General features: G+C 43.5%; 1 protein-coding gene across 1 annotated transcript in view; it reads right to left on the reverse strand.

The window, feature by feature from the left end:
- Positions 1 to 6,719: 6,719 nt before the first annotated feature.
- Positions 6,720 to 24,634, reverse strand: part of igfbp-2b2 (insulin-like growth factor binding protein 2 paralog B2) — a 113,688-nt gene continuing 95,773 nt past the window's right edge. The window contains exon 4 of the mRNA XM_014164311.2: positions 6,720 to 6,996. Within this exon, the coding sequence (XP_014019786.1) occupies positions 6,862 to 6,996 (135 nt within the window). The 3' untranslated portion in view covers positions 6,720 to 6,861. The remainder of the gene's footprint in view (positions 6,997 to 24,634) is intronic.

Here is a 24,634-nt window from a genome sequence, read left to right on the forward strand (position 1 = left end):
GACATTCTTCCGAAAACAGGGAGATCTGTTGGCCAACCCAGCCAGCATCTACGACCAATCTACCGAAGCGCAGCTCAGAGTAAATATTTATTGCATTTTCCTTTTCCAAATGGGCGGTAATTTAGAATGCATAAGATAATGTATTTACGATAGCATAGCTGCTGTTTCTCTGTTCCTAAATCTTCCCGCTCTTTCATTCAAGCCCAACCCCCTTTCCTTTGTGTAACCAGCCGTCATATCTGTTCCGTCTACCGGGACGTTTTCTGTATGACATCATTGTATTCTGTGTATTTGTAATTCGGTGTGATTAGTTAGGTATTTAGTAAATAAATAATTAAACCCAATTTTGTATTGCTGATTCAACTTGTTAGCCAGGGTTCGTGAAGATAGCCAAGAATTTACAACTTTCATTATGAGACTGAAAATAAAACAAGGGTTAATATTGACTGCTATCGATGTAAAATATTACTAAGTATTTTAAGAGTTTATTCGGGAAGATAACAGCTCTATAAACGTTCTTCCGTGGTGCCCCGACTTTCTAGTTAATTACATTTACATGATTAGCTTAATCAGGTAATATTAATTACAGAGAAATAATTTTATAAGTTAGCATGTCATATCACTTGATCTGGCATAGCCAAAGACACGACAGTGTAGTGCTAGCTAGCTACATAGCTGTCTTTGCTGTCTTTGTATCTAAGATAATTGTGTAGTTTAGAGTAATTATCGAGGTTAGTTGGTCTGCGGCCAACAAGGCAGAGTTCATCTCAGCCTATGCTACCCTCCAGCACCTCGACTTCTTGGCACTGACGGAAACATGGATTACCACAGATAACACTGCTACTCCTACTGCTCTCTCCTCGTCTGCCCACGTGTTCTCGCATACCCCGAGAGCATCTGGCCAGCGGGGTGGTGGCACTGGAATCCTCATCTCTCCCAAGTGGACATTCTCTCTTTCTCCCCTGACCCATCTGTCTATCTCCTCATTTGAATTCCATGCTGTCACAGTTACCAGCCCTTTCAAGCTTAACATCCTTATCATTTATCGCCCTCCAGGTTCCATTGGAGAGTTCATCAATGAGCTTGACGCCTTGATAAGTTCCTTTCCTGAGGATGGCTCACCTCTCACAGTTCTGGGTGACTTTAACCTCTCCACGTCTACCTTTGACTCATTCCTCTCTGCCTCCTTCTTTCCACTCCTCTCCTCTTTTGACCTCACCCTCTCACCTTCCCCCCCCTACTCACAAGGCAGGCAATACACTTGACCTCATCTTTACTAGATGCTGTTCGTCCACTAATCTCATTGCAACTCCCCTCCAAGTCTCCGACCACTACCTTGTATCCTTTTCCCTCTCACTCTCATCCAACACTTGTCACTCTGCCCCTACTCGGATGGTATTGCGCCATCCCAACCTTCGCTCTCTCTCTCCCGCTACTCTCTCCTCTTCCATCCTATCATCTCTTCCCTCTGCTCAAACCTTCTCCAACCTATCCCCTGATTCTGCCTCATCAACCCTCCTCTCCTCCCTTTCTGCATCCTTTGATTCTCTATGTCCCCTATCCTCCAGGCCGGCTCGGTCCTCCCCTCCTGCTCCGTGGCTCGACGACTCATTGCGAGCTCACAGAACAGGGCTCCGGGCAGCCGAGCGGAAATGGAGGAAAACTCGCCTCCCTGCGGACCTGGCATCCTTTCACTCCCTCCTCTCCACATTTTCCTCTTCTGTCTCTGCTGCTAAAGCCACTTTCTAACACTCTAAATTCCAAGCATCTGCCTCTAACCCTAGGAAGCTCTTTGCCACCTTCTCCTCCCTCCTGAATCCTCCTCCCCCTCCCCCCCTCCTCCCTCTCTGCGGATGACTTCGTCAACCATTTTGAAAAGAAGGTTGACGACATCCGATCCTCGTTTGCTAAGTCAAACGACACCGCTGGTCCTGCTCACACTGCCCTACCCTGTGCTTTGACCTCTTTCTCCCCTCTCTGTCCAGATGAAATATCGCGTCTTGTGACGGCCGGCCGCCCAACAACCTGCCCGCTTGACCCTATCCCCTCCTCTCTTCTCCAGACCATTTCCGGAGACCTTCTCCCTTACCTCACCTCGCTCATCAACTCATCCTTGACCGCTGGCTATGTCCCTTCCGTCTTCAAGAGAGCGAGAGTTGCACCCCTTCTGAAAAAACCTACACTCGATCCCTCCGAAGTCAACAACTACAGACCAGTATCCCTTCTTTCTTTTCTCTCCAAAACTCTTGAACGTGCCGTCCTTGGCCAGCTCTCCTGCTATCTCTCTCAGAATGACCTTCTCGATCCAAATCAGTCGGTTTCAAGGCTGGTCATTCAACTGAGACTGCTCTTCTCTGTGTCACGGAGGCTCTCCGCACTGCTAAAGCTAACTCTCTCTCCTCTGCTCTCATCCTCCTAGACCTATCTGCTGCCTTTGATACGGTGAACCATCAGATCCTCCTCTCCACCCTCTCCGAGTTGGGCATCTCCGGCGCGGCCCACGCTTGGATTGTGTCCTACCTGACAGGTCGCTCCTACCAGGTGGCGTGGCGAGAATCTGTCTCCGCACCACGTGCTCTCACCACTGGTGTCCCCCGGGGCTCTGTTCTAGGCCCTCTCCTATTCTCGCTATACACCAAGTCTCTTGGCTCTGTCATATCCTCACATGGTCTCTCCTATAATTGCTATGCAGACGACACACAATTAATCTTCTCCTTTCCCCCTTCTGATAACCAGGTGGCGAATCGCATCTCTGCATGTCTGGCAGACATATCAGTGTGGATGACGGATCACCACCTCAAGCTGAACCTCGGCAAGACGGAGCTGCTCTTCCTCCCGGGGAAAGACTGCCCGTTCCATGATCTCGCCATCACGGTTGACAACTCCATTGTGTCCTCCTCCCAGAGTGCTAAGAACCTTGGCGTGACCCTGGACAACACCCTGTCGTTCTCTACTAACATCAAGGCGGTGACCCGATCCTGTAGGTTCATGCTCTACAACATTTGCAGAGTACGACCCTGCCTCACACAGGAAGCGGCGCAGGTCCTAATCCAGGCACTTGTCATCTCCCGTCTGGATTACTGCAACTCGCTGTTGGCTGGGCTCCCTGCCTGTGCCATTAAACCCCTACAACTCATCCAGAACGCCGCAGCCCGTCTGGTGTTCAACCTTCCCAAGTTCTCTCACGTTACCCCGCTCCTCCGCTCTCTCCACTGGCTTCCAGTTGAAGCTCGCATCCGCTACAAGACCATGGTGCTTGCCTACGGAGCTGTGAGGGGAATGGCACCTCCGTACCTTCAGGCTCTGATCAGGCCCTACACCCAAACAAGGTTTGCTGATGTCAACATTGTGAAAAGAGTGCTCCATGGTGGCAGTGGGGTTATAGTATGGGCAGACATAAGCTATGGACAACGAACACAATAGCATTTTATCAGTGGCAATTTGAATGCACAGATACCGTTATGAGATCCTGAGGCCCATTGTCATGCCATTCATCCGCCCCCATCACCTAATGTTTCAGCATGATAATGCACAGCCCCATGTCGTAAGGTGGTGATCCGTCATCCACACTGATATGTCTGCCAGACATGCAGAGATGCGATTCGCCACCTGGTTGTCAGAAGGGGGAAAGGAGAAGATTAATTGTGTGTCGTCTGCATAGCAATGATAGGAGAGACCATGTGAGGATATGACAGAGCCAAGAGACTTGGTGTATAGCGAGAATAGGAGAGGGCCTAGAACAGAGCCCTGGGGGACACCAGTGGTGAGAGCACGTGGTGCGGAGACAGATTCTCGCCACGCCACCTGGTAGGAGCGACCTGTCAGGTAGGATGCAATCCAAGCGTGGGCCGCACCGGAGATGCCCAGCTTGGAGAGGGTGGAGAGGAGGATCTGATGGTTCACAGTATCAAAGGCAGCAGATAGGTCTAGAAGGATGAGAGCAGAGGAGAGAGAGTTAGCTTAAGCAGTGCGGAGAGCCTCCGTGACACAGAGAAGAGCAGTCTCAGTTGAATGCCTAGTCTTGAAACCTGACTGATTAGGATCAAGAACGTCATTCTGAGAGAGATAGCAAGAAAGCTGGCCAAGGACGGCACGTTCAAGAGTTTGAGAGAAAAGAAAGAATTTTGGAGAGCCTGGATTAAAGCATCCGCCAACTCGTGGACAGTCTGTGGTGAAACGTGGCGTTGGTGGATGGAGCGAGACATGATGTCCCAGATGTGCTCAATTGGATTCAGGTCTGGGGAACGGGCGGGCCAGTCCATAGCATCAATGCCTTCCTCTTGCAGGAACTGCTGACACACTCCAGCCACAAGAGGTCTAGCATTGTCTTGCATTAGGAGGAACCCAGGGCCAACCACACCAGCATATGGTCTCACAAGGGATCTGAGGATCTCGTCTCGGTACCTAATGGCAGTCAGGCTACCTCTGGCGAGCACATGGAGGGCTGTGCGGCCCCCCAAAGAAATGCCACCCCACACCATGACTGACCCACCGCCAAACCGGTCATGCTGGAGGATGTTGCAGGCAGCAGAACGTTCTCCACGGTGTCTCCAGACTCTGTCACGTCTGTCACATGCTCAGTGTGAACCTGCTTTCATCTGTGAAGAGCACAGGGCGCCAGTGGCGAATTTGCCAATCTTGGTGTTCTCTGGCAAATGCCAAACGTCCTGCACGGTATTGGGCTGTAAGCACAACCCCCACCTGTGGACGTCGGGCCCTCATACCACCCTCATGGAGTCTGTTTCTGACCGTTTGAGCAGACACATGCACATTTGTGGCCTGGTAGAGGTTATTTTGCAGGGCTCTGGCAGTGCTTCTCCTGCTCCTCCTTGCACAAAGGCGGAGGTAGCGGTCCTGCTGCTGGGTTGTTGCCCTCCAACGGCCTCCTCCACGTCTCCTGATGTACTGGCCTGTCTCCTGGTAGCGCCTCCATGCTCTGGACACTACGCTGACAGACACAGCAAACCTTCTTGCCACAGCTCGCATTGATGTGCCATCCTGGATGAGCTGCACTACCTGAGCCACTTGTGTGGGTTGTAGACTCCGTCTCATGCTACCACTAGAGTGAAAGCACCGCCAGCATTCAAAAGTGACCAAAACATCAGTCAGGAAGCATAGGAACTGAGAAGTGGTCTGTGGTCCCCACCTGCTGAACCACTCCTTTATTGGGGGTGTCTTGCTAATTGCCTATAATTTCCACCTGTTGTCTATTCCATTTGCACAACAGCATGTGAAATTTGTCAATCAGTGTTGCTTCCTAAGTGGACAGTTTGATTTCACAGAAGTGTGATTGACTTGGAGTTACATTGTGTTGTTTAAGTGTTCCCTTTATTTTTTTGAACAGTGTATATATCGTTTCTCTGTGTTTAATCATTTTTGTTAGAGGCTAAATGTATCTCATTGGAGAAAGCATCAGAGCGAGTGAAACAGCGCCCCTCTGTCTTTCTATGTGAACCCATCTATCTGATCCTGTCTGGTCAAAAAGTGCATGATATTGTTGCGACCTGTAGCATTGAATGCAAGGGAAGCCAGCCAGCATTTGGCCTCCCTTGATAGAAACAGTTTACAATGATAGCCAATCAGCGTTGAGCTAAACTGACTCAAATGTGAATGGCCCTGGCGCACTAGAAAAAATGATCAAGGGAAGCCAGTTTGAATTTGGCTTCACACCAATCACATCACATCAAAAGCCAAACGTCCTTGACAGAAAAAAACCTTGAATTGTTGCATTTAGTTGTGTTGCTGTCCTCCGGTAGCTAGCTAGCTAAAATTAGCCCTTTCCTAAATTAGCCATGAATGGAGATAGGGCTTTGGACTTATGTTTTTACTTAAATCTACGTACTAGCCAATGATTAAAACAAAGATTCTGATCCAACTATAAATTCATACATTGTGCCTCTGGGCTGAGAGGATGGAAGTTCATTGTGTATCTAGATGTCAGTGGAGGCTGGTGACTTGAAAAATGAAGGAGCATGGGAGACCGACGGTATAGGCGCGGACCGCAAAGAAGACAGTGTGTTTTAAAAATCGTCAAAAACGAATTATTTTAACCTAAAGCATTTAATAATTACATTTATTTTACAATATTATGGGGAATGGGAATGAGAGGGCTACTTACAGTGTTGAGAAGGGATCACAACAGTGATTGAATGAGGGTATGAGGCATGAGTTTAGGTGTTCAGAGGTTTGACTTCAGTGCAGGATAGGGGTTGATGCATTCATTGGCTTCAGTGCAGGACAGAAGAGATCAACTCTTCCACTGAGGGGAGACCAGGATTTAACGCTGTCAAACTACAGAAACCTTACACTTGGTCATATTCATTATATTTAGACTAACAGAGGGTTTTCCTCTACACAGACACAGAGACAATAGAACTCACATGGCTAAGCTCGCTTTATGCAATTGTAGGCCTAATTAAAAATGAACTCAGTCTATGCCATCACTATTATGTTGATTCATTAATTCCAGTTAATAATTTGGGATTGAAGAGATATAGGTAGCCTAGCCAACCCAAGTTTGAATATTGACCAAATTTGATCACATTCACATTTTCTCCTGACAAAAATATGTACTATAAATTATGACGGATCAGCTAGTCCAAAACACGCTACCACAGGCGGGAGGCATGAAATTAACAGACCGAAGGCAGTGGTTCCTTTTATTTAAATTGTCACTAAACAGGTTCTTTCGCCCAACAAAATAAGTCCAGTACAAGGTAGCGTCCAACGCTGAAACAGCGTAAAAATATTCATAAGCAGCTGACCAAAAGGCCGTGGCCAAAAAGGGAACTCAAAACAACAAACAGCTTCCCTTGTCTTTAGACTGCACATCATATTTACTGGGGGAATGCTTCCCTCTATCTATAGCCTGCCTTGTTTAACATAGAGCCAAGGTGCATCAGATGAAGACGCTTTCTCTGAGGTAGGAAAGTCCGATGTCCTCACAGGTCTCTGTGTCTGCTCCCAATCCCTCCCCCAGCTCTTCTCCTGGCACACCTATATGGAGGGAGACACCAAGCCAATTAGTAGGACCAGGTGTGTATTCATTCGCTATACACTGAGTACTTATTCCCTTAGGAGGGGGCTGTCATGTCGTCTTCCTCCGGCTGGCCACTGAACTCTCACAAATTATATAAGGTTACTAATTTGTTTACCCTGACCAGATGGACAGGGCACATAGTGTCACGTTTGTCGTATGATGGAGACCAAGGCGCAGCGTGCGTATCGTTCCACATTTTATTAAAACTGTGAAACTATGCAAGACATACAAATAAACTAATAAACAAAACAACAAACCGTGACGAAGAGGTCCAACATACACTTACTCAAAATAATCTTCCACAAAACCTAGTGGGAAAAACAACAACTTAAATATGATCCCCAATTAGAGACAACGATGACCAGCTGCCTCTAATTGGAGATCATCCCAAAAACAACAACATAGAAATACAGAAACTAGAACCCCACATAGAAATACAGAAACTAGACAAAACCCCAACATAGAAAAAATAAACTAGAACCAACTTAGAAATAAATAAACTAGACAAAACCCCCTGTCACGCCCTGACCTACTCTACCATAGAAGATAACATCTTTCTATGGTCAGGACGTGACACATAGGCTGTATGCAGCTGCTATTATTAGTAGCCTACAATTGATCAGACTGAAAAAGTGTCTCATTTCCATCCCATACAGCATGTCAAATCTCTAATGTTTAGGTGTAGCTTAGGCTGCTGCAACATGTATGTAATGAGTTTTTGCTTGTGTCTGTCCGGAGGGATTATGTGTTATCACCTTTGCTAAATAAATACAGGAGGAAAATGGAAAGCCTACTTGAGTGTGCACGGAAAAAATGTGCTGCATCAACCTCTCGTTTTAATCTAACTTTTAATGGATGATGCAATGGAAGTGATCAAATCATTCTGAATTGATTTCGACATCCCAGAGAAGACAGTATGCTCTGCAAGTAAAGCATCGCAACGTGCAATTACAGTTGAAGTCGGAAGTTTACATACACCTTAGGCAAACACATTTAAACTCAGTTTTTCACAATTCATGACATTTAATCCTGGTAAAAATTCCCTGTCTTAGGTCAGTTAGGATCACCAATTTATTTTAAGAATGTAAAATGTCAGAATAATAGTTGAGAGAATTATTTATTTCAGTTTTTATTTCTTTCATCACATTCCCAGTGGGTCAGAAGTTTACATACACCCAATTAGTATTTGGTAGCATTGCCTTAAAATTGTTTAACTTGGGTCAAACATTTCGGGTAGCCTTCCACAAGCTTCCCACAAGAAGTTGAGTGAATTTTGGCCCATTCCTCCTGACAGACCTGGTGTAACTGAGTCGGGTTTGCAGGCCTCCTTGCTCGCACATGCTTTCTCAGTTCTGCTCACAAATGTCCTATAGGATTGAGGTTAGGGCTTTGTGATGGCCACTCCAATACCTTGACTTTGTTGTCCTTAAGCCATTTTGCCACAACTTTGGAAGTATGCTTGGAGTCATTGTCCATTTGGAAGACCCATTTGCGACCAAGCTTTAACTTCCTGACAGATGTCTTGAGGTGTTGCTTCAATGTATCCACATAATTGTCCTCCTCATGATGCCATCTATTTTGTGAAGTGCACCAGTCCCTCCTGCAGCAAAGCACCCCCACAACATGATGCTGGTGCTGCCGTGTTTCACGGTTGGGATGGTGCTCTTTGGCTTGCAAGCCTCCCACTTTTTCCTCCAAACATAACGATGGTCATTATGCCCAAACTGTTCTATTTTGTTTCATCAGACCAGAGGACATTTCTCAAAAAGTACTATCTTTGTCCCTATGTGCAGTTGTCGATATAGGACTTTTTTTTTTACTGCGGATATCGATACTTTTGTACCTAATTCCTCCAGCATCTTCACAAAGTCCTTTGCTGTTGTTCTGGGATTGATTTGCACTTTTTGCACCAAAGTACGTTCATCTCTAGGAGACAGAACACGTCTCCTTCCTGAGCGGTGTGACGGCTGTGTGGTCCCATGGTGTTTATATTTGCGTACTATTGTTTGTAGAGATGAACGTGGTACCTTCAGGCATTTGGAAATTGCTCCTAAGGATGAACCAGACTTGTGGAGGTCTACATTTTTTTTCTGAGGTCTTGGCTGATTTAATTTTGATTTTCCAATGATGTCAAGCAAAGAGGCACTGAGTTTGAAGGTAGGCCTTGAAATACATCCACAGGTAAACCTCCAATTATCTCAAATGTTGTCAATTAGCCTATTTGAAGCTTCTAAAGCCATTACATAATATTCTGGAATTTTCCAAGCTGTTTAAAGGCACAGCCAACTTAGTGTATGTAAACTTCGGACCCACTGGAATTTTGATACAGTGAAATAATCTGTCTGTAAACAATTGTTGGAAAAATTACTTGTGTCATGCACAAAGTAGATGTCCTAATCAACTTGCCAAAACTATAGTTTGTTAACAAGGAATTTGTGGAGTGGTTGAAAAACAAGTTTTAATGTCTCCAACCTAAGTGTATGTAAACTTCCGACTTCAACTGTACCTCTGCAAGCTCCTTGTGGTTGCCCTTGTTAGCTGAACTTTCCCTCTCACTGTGTCGCTAAGTAAAAGCCAACTCTTGCTGATACGCCACTTGTGAACCTGTTTCTTCTTACCTTCTCATTGTGTTGAGCAGTTTGAATTCACAGATCTTCATCCATTACAGGATCTATGTGGCTTTTTCCAAGAAGCTTGAATCTGATGTCGGCAATGAAAGGGGTTCTTGAACAAAAAAATCCACTACGTTGTTGTTCGCATTAGCTAGAGATTCTGTCAGGAAAAACTCTACTCTGGTAGCTAGCTAATGTTAGCGCTTGCTCCTAACTTTATCAAGTCAAATTGAAATAAATTGCACTTACTCCACACAGAAATAAAGTTCTTAAACCAAGAAAACAATATATAATCTCCTTCCTCTGTTTCCTGTAGTTTGAAGAAACTAAGTTGAATTGAATAATATCCTTAAAATGCTCAACTATCACACTTCACTCTCAGTCTCTATCCAATATCTCACCAAGCTTCCCAACATATAGAACCTCCATAATGCTCTGTGGCACAACCCCAATATACAACACTAGATTTGTTCTCTGCCCCTAATCCTATGATTGGATCGACAACATGTCAGTTCATATTGCAAAAGCTTTGATTGGTTGGAGGACGTCCTACAGAAGTGGTCATAATTACCATGTAGGTCTATGGAAGGGGGTAAGGCCTACACGCCTCCTACATTTTGTATTGAAGTCAATGTAGCCAGAGGAGGACAGAGAATAGCTGTCTTCTGGCATCACCATGGTGCTAGTCTAAAGTGTGTTGTTGAGACTACTGTAGACCTTTATTGCAAAACATTGTTTTAATCAGGTATTTGGTGACGTGGATATATTTAGTATAGTTTTAATTATTCTGAAACTCACTGAGAGGATGGTCTTCCCCTTCATCCTCTGAGGACCCTCCACTGTTAGATGTAGTAGGCTAGCTGGCTAATCATTGTCCATGAAAGGAAGTTAGGCTAGCAAGCAATCATTTTAGCCAGGTAGCCTAGGACAACAAAAACTAAAAGTGTGTACCTTATGACAAAGTCATAGACAGTTTCGGAAACATGGAAGAGAGGAAGATGGCTTTGACGGTTCTCTACAAGTAGAATGATTCATGTTTTTTTTCTGCTTACATACACACACAGAAATCAGAAATCATGATGTTTAGCTTACGTTGATTGGACTAAATTGTTTTTGTAATCTTTTAGTTGTTATTGTATTAACCTAAGCATGGGTGATTTGATGATGTGGAAATGTTGAAGTTGAAATGGTGCTGGAATTGTGGAGGCTGCACCTGTTTTCTTTGCTACCTGCGGTAACTCTCCAGTGTTCTAAATCAAGTTGTTTAGTCCGAAAATGTCGGAAACATTAACTTGATTGGCCATGCTGTAGATCATGTAACTGTTTGTTACATGCAATATGCTTTGTGGACTCCACCGGACAGATGTTGCTCTCTGGTTTTGTGATGAAACAAAGGTGTGGTTGAATTTATTCTGCCACTGTCTTCTTATTGTCTCAGCCTTAGGCCTATATATCATGGTGGCAAGGCATATGAACTAAAAGGTTATAGAGCAATCAACACAAATATCATAACACATAGGTTGTAATATGGCTTTTTTCCTGGGTTGGCTTCACCAGTGATTTTAACCACACACTGCACACATGTTACATATAGCCTAATGGAGCCACAGTCATTTTGAGATACTGTATGCAGCTCAGGCCCACAGTTATCGGAAGAAGGCATGATATGTCATTCAGGAGGGAAGCTGTTTGGAAATGTAAAAGAAAAATGAAGGATTAGACATTTTGTTCCGCTCTGACTGCTTTCGCCATTTATGGTGTGTCTGTGAAGCAAAGTCTGAAGAGACATAACCCACCAGATTAAAGTTTATTCAGAACAAACCTGTTTGGAATATTTGGATTGTTTCACAGATTTCTTCCATAAAAAGGCTTTGGATTTGTGGAGGGGTGAAACGGTTTTGCATAACACATTTTGCTTGTCACAGTGAGTTTAGATTTCATCAGGAAGTCCTTGAGTTAGATGTGCGTCAGATGCCAAATCTCTACACTGGTTTATTTTGGGCATTGCTACGATGTAGGAAGTATTACAGGGGGAAATGGAAGGCATTTTATCAAACCATTGTGTCAAAGTTTAAAATCTGAGATTATCCAAAAGGTATCATTGATGTGATGTCGATATTTATCCTTTATTCATTTTCTAATTTTTAAGTATTTCAGTTTGAAAGCAATTCATCAGAGAGCATATTTGAATTGCAGTTTGTTGTTTGAAATTCTCCAAACATTTAGTTTATAATTTCCCCCTGACAGTTTTCTCAGAATGTTTACTGCAACAGATATTCTTATTTGCATTCTTCGATATATTACATGTGATGGCCTTTTCTTTATATATAATGAATGATGTGAGTATAAATGAGGAATGCACAAAATGTCTCATACTGCAGTTTTTCACTAGTTAAAGTTTTTTGAGCCCGTCATCTCCCCCTTGATGTTATGTTATGACTCAACAGAAAAAAACTAATAATCAATCATCTCACAACTATGAAAGAAACCAGCACAGACCCAAGCTGACAGCTTGACATGCACTTGCAAAAACAGAGTGGAGGTTGATGTATTAAGGAGTCAATTTCAATGACTGTTTTTGGAAATATCTCACAATTTGTACATCTGCATTTATAGATATAGCATACAGTACTACTCCAAACCTATGGACAGTGAGGGTGATCTGACAGAAAATACAAACTGGCAACCTTAAAACATATATATATATATTTAAATCTCCTTCATAGTCGATTTGGAAGAGGGAATCCATTCGCTGAGAATCACACTGACCAATTATCTCACCTTATTTTGCGAAACACATCAGTCTTTTGCAAAACACATCAGTGCTTTGCATTGGACATCTTATCTAGGCGGAACATTTTATTCCCAAAAGCAATTATCTGATTCATCATTCGCCACACGGGGGAATTCCCCCTGGTGGCATCTGGCATTTCCTGGTTGGCTAGTGCCAGGCAGTAGTGACGCAGAGGTCAGTGCCGAGCAGAGAGGGACTTTTCCAGAGCCTATGGGAAGGCTTGCCATCGTCACAGAGTTTCCCATTCCCAGGCATGTGTGTTTCCCCAGTGCCAAGGGGTGAGATATCAGGAAACTTCACATTAATGAGGAAGAACAGACTCCGGGTGGTTTATATGATGACGTGGGAGAGTCGCTTAGTCATGCTCCCTCACAAGACACACCACAAAAGGTTTTCAGAAGACAAAAGCACAGCTTTGGGTGGTTGTCTTTAATCTTTGGTCAACGTAAATGGAAAGTAAAGGGCTCTTCGTTATTTGAAGAGTGACCAGCGAGCGTCCAAGTCATAAAAGAAAGTGATGGTGGTAGGTGGTGATGACTCGAAGAACACTTGACTTGGCTGGGCACCCACTGTTGTTCGGCTTTGTGCGGACAAATTCCAGCGTCAGCGAAGGGTAGTTAATCACCAGCCCGCCATTAGGCTGGTTCCACATTGCCACACCGTCACTCCTGCACAAAGGCGCCTGACTGTTCCTCGCTCGAAGAACGCCGCTTTGGCTTTGGTGACAAGCCCATGTGTGGGCTGGATAACCAGCTGCACCCGATGCTTTCTAAAGACATTGACACATTCTTGGGGACGTTACGCATCAAGTCTTTGTGGTGTCATTCATTAGTCTTTTATTCCAGCTCCAGTCGAGAAATGTGAGCAGTTACAGTCGCATTAATGACTGTGCTGCGGCCACATCACTTGGCAGACTGTTTGGCAGGCCTGTTACCGCATTGTGGTCTCCATAAATGTCGAATTATGACCTTCAAGGATCACATCCTTGAAACTATAAACTGAAAGAATTACTGTTATTTCTTTCTCCAATCGCCGTGTTGTTTGATACATGGAAATGAGCCCTGTATAGGGCCAACCCTTGACAAATAAAACCCAAGCATAATGACTCAGTAAACGGTCGATGTGCTTTGTGACAAAGCCGAATCCTCAGAATGTCCATTGCATGTTTGATAATGAGGACCATGTCTCCAGCTGTTTATCTTTGCCCTGTCCCGACACTTTCTCTCAGCTCCCTGGTATGTACAATATGTTATTGTGTGCACAAGACACAAGCAATCAGGGAGAACTTCTCAGCAGATGATGCCAAGATTAATTCCGATACAAGGATATCAGCCCTAAATCATAGTAGATGCTTAATATTCTAATGCTGCTTGGCCACAGCTTGTTTGACTAAGGGCTTGAATATTCCATTATGGATCACAGTTGGACCTTGCCACGTCCATCATCTGTTACGTAGAATAAGACAAGTTCAAACGGGCAGCATTCATAATCATTAAAAGGCTATTCTGTATGCCTTTCTGCTCCCCAAGAAATGTAGTGAGGACTTGGTAGGCTGGAACCCAGCTTGGATCTGCTAAAATGTGACATGATCAGAACTTTAACCTGTTTGGGATAGGGGGCAGTATTTTCATGTCCGGCTGAAAAGCATGCCCAAAGTAAACTGCTTGCTACTCAGGCCCAGAAGCTAGGATATGCATATAATTGGTAGATTTGGATAGAAAACACTCTAAAATTTCTACAACTGTTAAAATAATGTCTGTGAGTATAACAGAACTTATTTGGCAGGCGAAACCCCATGGACAAACCATCCAGGAACTGTTTTCAATTGGATTTCTATGGGAACCTAGATTTCTGAGGCACTTGCTTGCAGTTCCTATTGCTTCCACTAGATGTCAACAGTCTTTAGAAATTGGTTGATGTTTTTCTTTGGAGAAATGAAGAAGTACGGCTATTCAGAACGAGGGTCCAGCCTAGTGCACTCTAATGTTTTTGTGGTTCACTTTGTTTTCGTCCGGTATTGAATGCAGTTTATCCCGTCTTAAATTTTATCGATTATTTACGTTTTAAAATACCTAAAGTTGGATTAGGAAAGTTGTTTGAAATGTTTGGAACAAGTTTACAGGTAACTTATTAGATATTTTGGGCGAGTTGGCACCGGTGTTTTTCTGAATCAAACGCGCCAAATAAATGGACATTTTGGAGATATAATGACGGAATTAATCGAACAAAAGACCATTTGTGATGTTTACGGGACATATTGTAGTGCCGACCTTCAAAGGTAAGGCATGAGTTTTATCGTTATTTCTGAGTTTTGCGTCGCGCCTGGCGGGTTGAAATATGATTGTCATGTGTTTGTTTGTTTGGGTTGATGTCCTCAGATAATCACATGGTTTGCTTTCACCGTAAAGCCTTTTTGAAATCTGACATGGTGGCTAGATTAACAAGAAGTTAAGCTTTAATTTAGTGTATTGCACTTGTGAATGTATGAAAGTTAAATATTTCAAATAATTTTTGGGGAATTTTGTGCTCTGCAATTTCACCGGATGTTGTCAAAACGTTCCGCTAGCGGAACCCCTAGCCATAACAGATTTTAAGGGTTGTGCAAGGCAGATGCAGGGACTGAAGGACTAGAGCCCACCATGATTGTATAAACCTGTCACGGCTGTTCGAATGATCGGACCAAAATGCAGCGTCGGTTTCGTTCCACATATTTATTGGAATGGGAAACTTAATGTGATTCAAAATAAACTGAAGGAACAAAACAACAAACCGTGATGCAGGAGGAACAAACACACTCACAAAATATAATCACCCACAAAATACAAGTGGGACAAAAGCAACTTAAATATGACCTCCAATTAGAGACAACGACAACCGGCTGCCTCTAATTGGAGGTAATGCCAAACAAAAACCAACCTAGAAATACAAAACTTGAAACTAAACATAGAAATACAAAAACGGACAAACTCTCCCTGTCATGCCCTGACCTACTCTATCATAGAAAATAACAACTTACTATGGTCAGGACGTGACAGTACCCCCCCAAAGGTCTCCGACCGCACCTACAAAACCAAACAACAAAACCCCCCTAAACAACAAACCCCCCCCCAAAAAAACCCCACAAAGGGTGGTTAGGGTGGGTGACTAATGTCTACGGCTGTGGCTCTGGTTCCGGGCGTAGTACCCCCACCGCCCGCTGATCCCCCCCGCTTCTGTATGTCCGGAGGAACCAGACCATGGATCCTTGCCAGAGGCTTCGGACCGCCAACCGCCGCTGAAGACTCTGGGCTAAAGGCCGCCGCTGAAGACTCTGGGCTGCAGACCACCACTGAAGGCTCCGGGCTGCAGACCGCCGCTGGAGGCTCCGGGCTGCGGACCATCGCTGGAGGCTCCGGGCTGGGGAGCGTCGCTGGAGGCTCCGGGCTGGGGAGCATCGCTGGAGGCTCTGGGCTGGGGAGCATCGCTGGAGGCTCCGGGCTGGGGAGCGTTGCTGGAGGCCCCGGGCTGAGGAGCGTTGCTGGAGGTTCCGGGCTGAGGAGCGTAACACGCACCTCAGGGCGAGTGCGGGGAGCAGGAACAGGACACCCCGGACTGGGCAGGCGCACTGGAGGCCTGATGTGTGGAGCTGGCATAGGAGGCGCCAGACTAGTAACACGCACCTCAGGGCGAGTGCGAGAAGGAGGCACAGGACATACTGGGCTCCGGAGGCGCACCGGAGGTCTGGAGCTTAGAGCTGGCACACCCTGTCCTGGCTGGATGGTTATTTGAGCCAAGCAAGGGCGGAGCGCCGGCACAGGACGAACTGGGCTGTGCTGGTGAAAGGGGGGTACCAAGCTAACCTGGACCGAAGAGACGCACTGGAGACCAGATACGCTGAGCCGGTGCACTTCTTCCTGGCTGACGGCCAACTCTAGCACGGCAACGGTGAGGAGCTTGTACCGAGTGCACCGGGCTGTGAGTGCGCACTGACGACACAGTGCGCATCACCGCATAACACGGTGCTTGCTCAGTCACTCGCTCCCCACGGTAAGCACGGGGAGTTGGCTCAGGTCTTACAACCGCCTTAGCCAATCTGCCGTGTGCCCCCGCCCCAAAAATTATTTGGTGCTGCCTCTCATCCTTGCCTCTTGGTGGATATAGCGCCTCATAGTATCGCCGCTCTGCTCTTGCTTCCTCGATTTCCTCCTTCGGACGGCGATACTCCCCAGCCTGCCTCCAGAGTCCTTTCCCATCTAATATCTCCTCCCAAGTCCATTTTTCCCGCTGCTCCATTCCACGCTGCTTGGTCCTTTGTTGTTGGGTGATTCTGTCACGGCTGTTCGAATGATCGGACCAAAATGCAGCATCGGTTTCGTTCCACATATTTATTGGACTGGGAAACTTAATGCGATACAAAATAAACTGAAGGAACAAAACAACAAACCGTGACGCAGGAGGAACAAACACACTCACAAAATATAATCACCCACAAAACACAAGTGGGACAAAAGCAACTTAAATATGACCTCCAATTAGAGACAACGACAACCGGCTGCCTCTAATTGGAGGTCATGCCAAACAAAAACCAACCTAGAAATACAAAACTAGAAACTAAACATGGACATCCAAAACGGACAAACACCCCCTGTCACGCCCTGACCTACTCTATCATAGAAAATAACAACTTACTATGGTCAGGACGTGACAAAGCCTAATCTCCCCTGTAGCTTTATAGGACCCAGCACCTCATCAAGTCCTCCTGTACAGAGAGCTTCATGTGAGTCAGATCTCGCTGGCTTGAGACCTGATAATTTGTTCCATGCATTGCAGAAGCAATTTGTTGAGAGACAAGGGCCCCCTTAGTGCAAGGCTGTGTTGGCCTAAATTAGGCCTAAGCCAGAGATGGCAGACTGGTTGTGCTCTGTGCTGATTTTTTTTATTCAATGGTTCATTGCCTTTTTGCCTCCAGTTATCAAGTCCATAGCTATCAAGTGAGTCAGTAGGTTAGGAGTGTTGTGTTAGGAAAATATTATTAGGGAACTGGCAAACAAAATCCATCTTACGACATTGGAAGCTCTTCTTTGGGTATTGGAACGAGGGAAGGACCTGGGACAGCAGTAGAAACCCTATTGGCTGTTCAGAAAAACAGCACAGGCTGTTTCAGGACAAGGAATCTTGGGGATTGAAAGCCAGGTGTGTTCTACACACTATTTTTAATTAGAAGGAAACTCCAGATGTATTGAAGTGGACACTGAGATGGCCCATATGGGAGAACAGCATATTTCTCTCACCTCATAAAACTCGACAGGGTCTTCATTCGGGACCAACGCTTACCTTTGAATGGTTCATATAATGTCTGCAGAAATGATCCTCTTGTGCAATTAAGTACTGTTTCCACATGGTCAGGTCTGTGCCTGCTCTCAATTCTCCATTTGGAGAAGACTGAGGCCTATGCTAAAAAAGAGATGTGCATCATTTAACTCTGTGATTTGGTCATTTCCTGACCGAGTCAGTGAGAGAAGGGTTTGAAATAGGGATATAGCCTTTTTGCTTCAGCAATTTTTTTTTAGAATGCTTAGAAATACTTAATGTAAAATTTCACTTAAATTGGTTCAATCGATGGAACGTTCGTCTCAATTGCCTGCTGCATGGAGACCTTTAAAACGGGACCCTCTTGTCTAGCGTAGCAGGAGTTTGGAACTGTTTGGAACTTTTGGAACTGTTACATTGAGATTGATTCTCACGTCCTCTGCTCTTTGGCATGCTGTGAATCTTATGACATTTAATACAATATTCCCATATTTATGCTTGTGCACAGCCTTCTTTGCATGAGTTGAAATGAGTAGCTCTTTGAGAAGTATTAACTACCTAAAACCTGCCAGGGTTCTCAGAAATAATGGTTAAAATTACACAATATGACAGTTCCATGCCTCTTTATTGCCAGAGTGTATTAATCTTGTTTTTTAATGTACTGTTATGGGGAAACTTAATGGCCACAGAGCAAAATTTTATTTAGAGTGCAAGGTTTGATAAATGCAGAGAGAAAGGTGGAAACACAATATTCCAAACATCTCCCTTTGAGTTGACTCCAGATGGAGACAATGAGAATGTCCAATGTGACTCAGAGGACACACAACACAGATCCCACCTCGTAACAGCAAGACGAACACGTACCCTTTCCTAAAACAATAACCAGGAGTATTCAGTTTCATTTACAGTGATCGAGAATAACAGGATATTTTCTTCTCTTCAGCCACTGTGAATGAGTGCTGCTCCAAGCACATAACAACACTGATCATTTCCAGTATTGGTCACGGTGACTCATTCCAGGGTCAAGGGTGGGAATATTTGTCATCTCCTTGGCAACAGCTTCCATGTGTCTTAACATTCTCAGTGCCAGACCTTTATTTCTCTACACTCCTCTTATCCCTCCATCCCATCTCCACAGAGAACAGGTTAATCTCCATGTATGAAGAGAGATTTTGATTGTCTCTCTCCCCCTCTCTCCCTCTCTCGCAGGGTGGATGCTCAATGATTTCCTTTTCTCTGGTGGTAGAACAGGTGGTTATCCTCTTTGTATTTGTGGAAGCAGCACTGATCAGTCACCCTGCAAGAGTATCAGTATCATAACCTCCTGCCTTGTTACCAGGATGACCCCAACAACGGTTCCATACCAGCATGGTCTGTTGTCATAGCTGTTGTCATAGCTGTTTCCTGTTCATTGCCATGAACAGGAAACCTACTTGTGAGATAACAGGATATAATAAAGACATTTACATTAAATAAGGCCTTATATCACAGTAACTACAGAGGAATAACACATGTAATTGTGACAACACTGTAATAACCTAGAAATGACATATACTGTAGTCACAATAATTATTCCTCATACCAAGGTATATATACATATGTATTACCGCATATAAGTGCAGTCAGTGTAGGTGCACATTGTTAAATTGTATCTAACAACTATTGGTCTCGCTTTAAATTAAGTGCAGCATATAAAGGCTTCATATGCCTTCTTAAAACATTCAGAAACACTACATGCCTGTGTTACAAATCATCTATAACAATATGTCATGCTTTATAAAGGGTTCATAAATGTGGCATAACTGTGACATAAATACCAAAAGTCAAATGCGACATAAGCCACTATGTCACATATGACATAAATCTGTGCTTTCTAAAGGGTGGCATAAGCACTAAAGGCCTTATAAATCATGTTAAATTGAGGCTTCACAAAGTATTCACAATGCATCTTGGTAGAGCATTGCAACGCCAGGATAGTGGAGTTTATTTTTTTTCTCATCAATCTCTACACAATACCCCATAATGACAAAGCGAAAACAGGTTTTTAAGAAATGTTTGCTAATTTACAAAACAAATGTAAACCAGAAAATAGCTTATTTACATAAGTATTCAGACCCCTTGCTATAAGACTCGAAATTGAGCCCAGGTGCATCCTGTTTTCATTGATCATCCTTGAGATGTTTCTACGACTTGATTGGAGTCCACCTGTGATGAATTCAATTCATTGGACATGATTGGGAAAGGCACACACCTGTCAATATAAGGTCCCACAGTTGACAGTGCATGTCAGAGCAATAACCAAAACATGAGGTTGAAGGAATTGTCCGTAGAGCTCCGAGACAGGATTGTGTCGAGGCAGAAATCTGGGGAACGGTACCAAAATATGTCTGCAGCATTGAAGGTCCCCAAGAACACAGTAGCCTCCATCATTCTTAAATGGAAGTAGTTTGAAACCACCAGACTCTTCCTAGAGCTTGCCGCATGGCCAAACTGAGCAATCGGGGGAGAAGGGCCTTGATCAGGAAGGTGACCAAGGACCCAATGGTCATTCTGATAGAGCTCCAGAGTTCCTCTGTGGAGATGGGAGAACCTTCCAGAAGGACAATCATCTCTGAAGGACTCCACCAATCAAGCGTTTATGGTAGAGTGGCCAGACGGAAGCCACTCCTCAGTAAAAGGCACATGACAGCCGGCTTGGAGCTTGCCAAAAGGCACCTAAAAGACTCTCAGACCATGAGAAACAAGATTCTCTGGTCAGATAAAACCAAGATTGAAATGCCAAGTGTCAAATCTGGAGGAAACCTGGCACCATCCCTACGGTGAAGCATTGTGGTGGCAGCATAATGCTGTGGGGATGTGTTTCAGCGGCTGGGACTGGCAGACTTGTCAGGATTGAGGCAAAGATGAATGGAGCAAAGTACAGAGAGATCCTTGATGAAAACCTGCTACAGAGCGCTCTGGACCTCAGACTGGGGCGAAGGTTCACCTTCCAACAGGACAACAACCCTAAGCACACAGCCAAGACAACGCAGAAGTCTCTGAATGTCCTTGAGTGCCCCAGCGAAAGCCCAGACCTGAACCCAATCGAACATCTCTGGAGATAACCTGAAAACAGCTGTGCAGCGATACTCCCCATCCAACCTGACAGAGCTTAAGAGGATCTGCAGAGAAGAATGTGAGAAAATCCCCCAAATACAGGTGTGCCAAACTTATAGCGTCATACCCAAGAATACTCAAGGCTGTAATCGCTGCCAAAGGTACTTCAACAAAGTACTGAGTAAAGGGTCTGAATACTTATGTAAATGTGATATTTCAGTTTTTATTTTTAATACATTTGCAAACATTTATAAAAACCTGTTTTTGCTTTGTCATTATGGGATATTGTTTATAGATTGATGAGGGAAAACAACAATTTAATCAATTTTAGAATAAGGCTGTAACGTAACAACATTTTTACAAAGTCAAGGTGTATGAATACTTTCCAAATGCGCTGTATATTTCTCTAAAACATTTCTAGGATGGCCCAACCTCTTTCCCTCTTGAGTGCAAAGTCAAAATTGGACCTGACCTCAACTTTTTCCATAAAAATGCTGTGCTGCAGGATGACACACGCTCTAAATTGAAGTCATCTTTTTCTGGTTTTTCCAGTTTTTCACACTTTTTTAATAGAAAAACAACAACACTTGATTTTATGTGTTCCCAACAATGCTTAAACCACATCAGGGGATGACATTAAGAGGTCTTCCCTTTAATGTTTGGTTAGCGGGTTTTCTGTAGTGCAGTAAGTATATATAAGTAATGATTATGTATTCCATATACATTGATATCCATATACAGTAAAAGGCCAGCAACACTCCATATTATTCAGAGCCCCATGTAATGAAACCATACATTCTACAGATTTACTGAGTATTCCCTACAATACTTTTACTGCGGCACCAAGAGTAGTTCTTGCTCTAAGCCAATATGTATTCCATATACAGTGATTCTGATTGGGGCATTTATTTGACCTTGGAACATGTTTTAAAACCCACATTTTACGCAAATGTCACTTAAATATGAACAAACATTAATCATTGATAATGTTTAGACAATAACTCTTAATATATCATGAATAAATACAGGTTATTGACACTTTTATACTATTACGTGGAGGACTTTAACTTTTAACATTTCAGAAATTCCATGACACGGAATCACTTTTTTAGTGTTGATGACGAGACGCTGATCATGTGATAAGTTTGGAAATCAAATGACCACTTGTGGTGCCACTGGACAGCTAAAATCAAGTAACGTAACCTTTATTTATTGTAATTTAAATTAGTTTGTAGTAGTTGAGTGTTGTGTTAGATTACATACTGTAGCTACCTCAATCATTATTTTAAATAACTCCAGTGACTTCAGAGCAATTGCTATCCAGCAGAAATTTTGCTAGCTAGCAGGCTCACCTAAATAAAAATCCACCTAGATACAGCCACATCTCCTTGTCACGTCATAAGATTTGTAATTAAAAGAGGAATATAATAATACGAATCAAATGGAATTTTCCATCTCCCCATTTAGAGTTTCTGGCGCAGAACAGAAATGCCTTATCCAGATGGTGTGACAAAGACATTTCCTCAATGGCCTGCTAACTTTCTTTGTTACTTTTAAGGTTGGAACCAACATGCAGTACCTCCAGCAGGAAGAGAGGCAAGAATAATTTGTCTGCCAACTCAGGGTCAAGCTACACTATTCACAGCCCTGTGTAATGTTCAATGTAATTGCACTGCTGGACTTTTTTAAACTTTATATATTTGTATTGTTTTAAAAATGTACAAATAAAAGGAAATGTATGGTTTAAACAAGTCTTTAATGTTTATTTGTTTTAGCTGTTAGTGATAATTCCCGAAGCGTTAATACATTTTTGTTTTACATCATTAGGCCTTTATGTGTGTGTTATCAATGACCAAAGGAGTCTGACTTTATAGTAAGTACAGCGTCATACGATACAAAGCATTTATGTATGTGTTATAAATTACCAAAGGGGTCTCAATTTCATTTAAGTACAGTGTCTTTATAGATGTATCATGAACAACCAAAAGCATCTCACTTCACACTAAGTATTACAGAATATTACATAAAATGTCAATAAATAGGTTATTAACGTTCTGCTGATTTATAAAGGTTCTCTTATGATCCACAGGTTACTGTAGGGTGTTGATGGACCTACAAAGCTTGGGTTTGTGTGTGTGTCAGAACCACACCAGGTATTCCTCTTGTGTTCCCATGCTGGAGACCAGGGCTTGGTTACAACCTGTTAACAATAGTGACAACATGTTGTGGCTATTCTTTCAGCAGGGGAGTAGGTGAATGTATCAAAGACCTGACTGGGCCCAGCAGCGCACGGATTGGCTCGTTTTTGTTGTGTGCATGTTTGTGTACTGAGGAACATGCAACTTGGTTCCAGAAGAAAGACACTTTCAATTTCTTTAGGTTGGGGGCTTTCATCAAGGTAAGTGTTTCTTGGTGTAACGTCATCCCCAGGCTGTTGCACACACAGCACATATAAGCCTGGGATATCAACCATTCAAAGTTGGCCTTAGTGAGAGTGACCATAGAAATCTATAGGAGTGACCTGAGTAAAGTATTTGTCATCGTCACTAGTTAACACAGTCAAAAAGTCAGAATTATGGCTAAACCCTGCCCATTTCCACAATTGATCTTCCTAAAATTTGATTTTAAACCTAACCCTAACTAATGAAGGCCAAGTTTGATGCGTTGGGCCACCAGACCTTGTGCGCATTAGAGCAGATGTGTCTGGGAATGAGATTAGGTGTAATGTGACTAATATGACTTCACTTTAGAGCATATGCCATCCTTGAGAACAGCATGTCACCCTTTATAAAGTGGGTTAGGTCACATTTGACATTGGTAATTATGTCAAACAGTTATGCCACATTTATGAACCATTTATAAAGCATGACATATGGTTATAGATGCTTTAACACATGTATGTAGTGCTTATGAAGGCATTATGAAGGCTTTATGAAGCCTTTATAAGCTGAACGTCATTTTAAGCGGGACCCAACTATTATACCTGTTGTCGACATTTTAAACGGAGTTCACTTATATTATCCACCATAAATTGTTATTACCCAAAGGGCTTATGCTCTGTAGCTCTGTCTCCGTGGTGTAAAACAATATAGCAATGACTATACATGAAAATTGAAAAACTCAAGGTTTAATTCACGCCCATTGTACTCTAACTGTCTAGAGCATAATGGGGATTGTGTTGCCTCCATTTGTAGCATAATCCACAAAATGAGATTAGTCAGTGCACAGACCTATCTGCCCTTAGACACAGAAACCCAATATGTTAATGTCTGACTCCAGAAAGAAGAGAACTAAAAAAAATAAACAATTAGAAATACTGCTCTACATGTTGGGGCAAAAGGTACTGTAACTCTAACGACTCAGAGAATGTTTGAGTGTCAAGGTGCATAGGATTCCTGTGTCTCCATTGGGATGAACATAGTATTTGTTCATGAGTAAGGGGGGATCCATGGTGACTTGGATCATGAGGGTTCACAATGCCTTAGGGCCAAGGCAGATAGCATGCAGTCCAATCATTTACTCAACATAGGCAGAGAAGCCTACCGAACTGGACTGACAAAATGTTAGAATGTTTCTACATGTAAAATAGGTTTGCGTCCAGTTAGCAAATTACAGCCAGCACTCTACCAGTGTGTCCGTGCCTTAAAGAGCAACTGAAGGCAAACACCAATTTATCTGGTTGAAAATGGCCTATGTGGCATCAATATTAGTCAGAAACTTTTATTCCAGTGCCAAAATTGACTAAAATGTGTAAGTAGGATAATTTTGGCCATCCCAACTGCCATATTGTAAAATTCAAAACCC

This window comes from Salmo salar, chromosome ssa21, assembly GCF_905237065.1.
Source record: "Salmo salar chromosome ssa21, Ssal_v3.1, whole genome shotgun sequence".
NCBI lineage: Eukaryota > Metazoa > Chordata > Actinopteri > Salmoniformes > Salmonidae > Salmo > Salmo salar.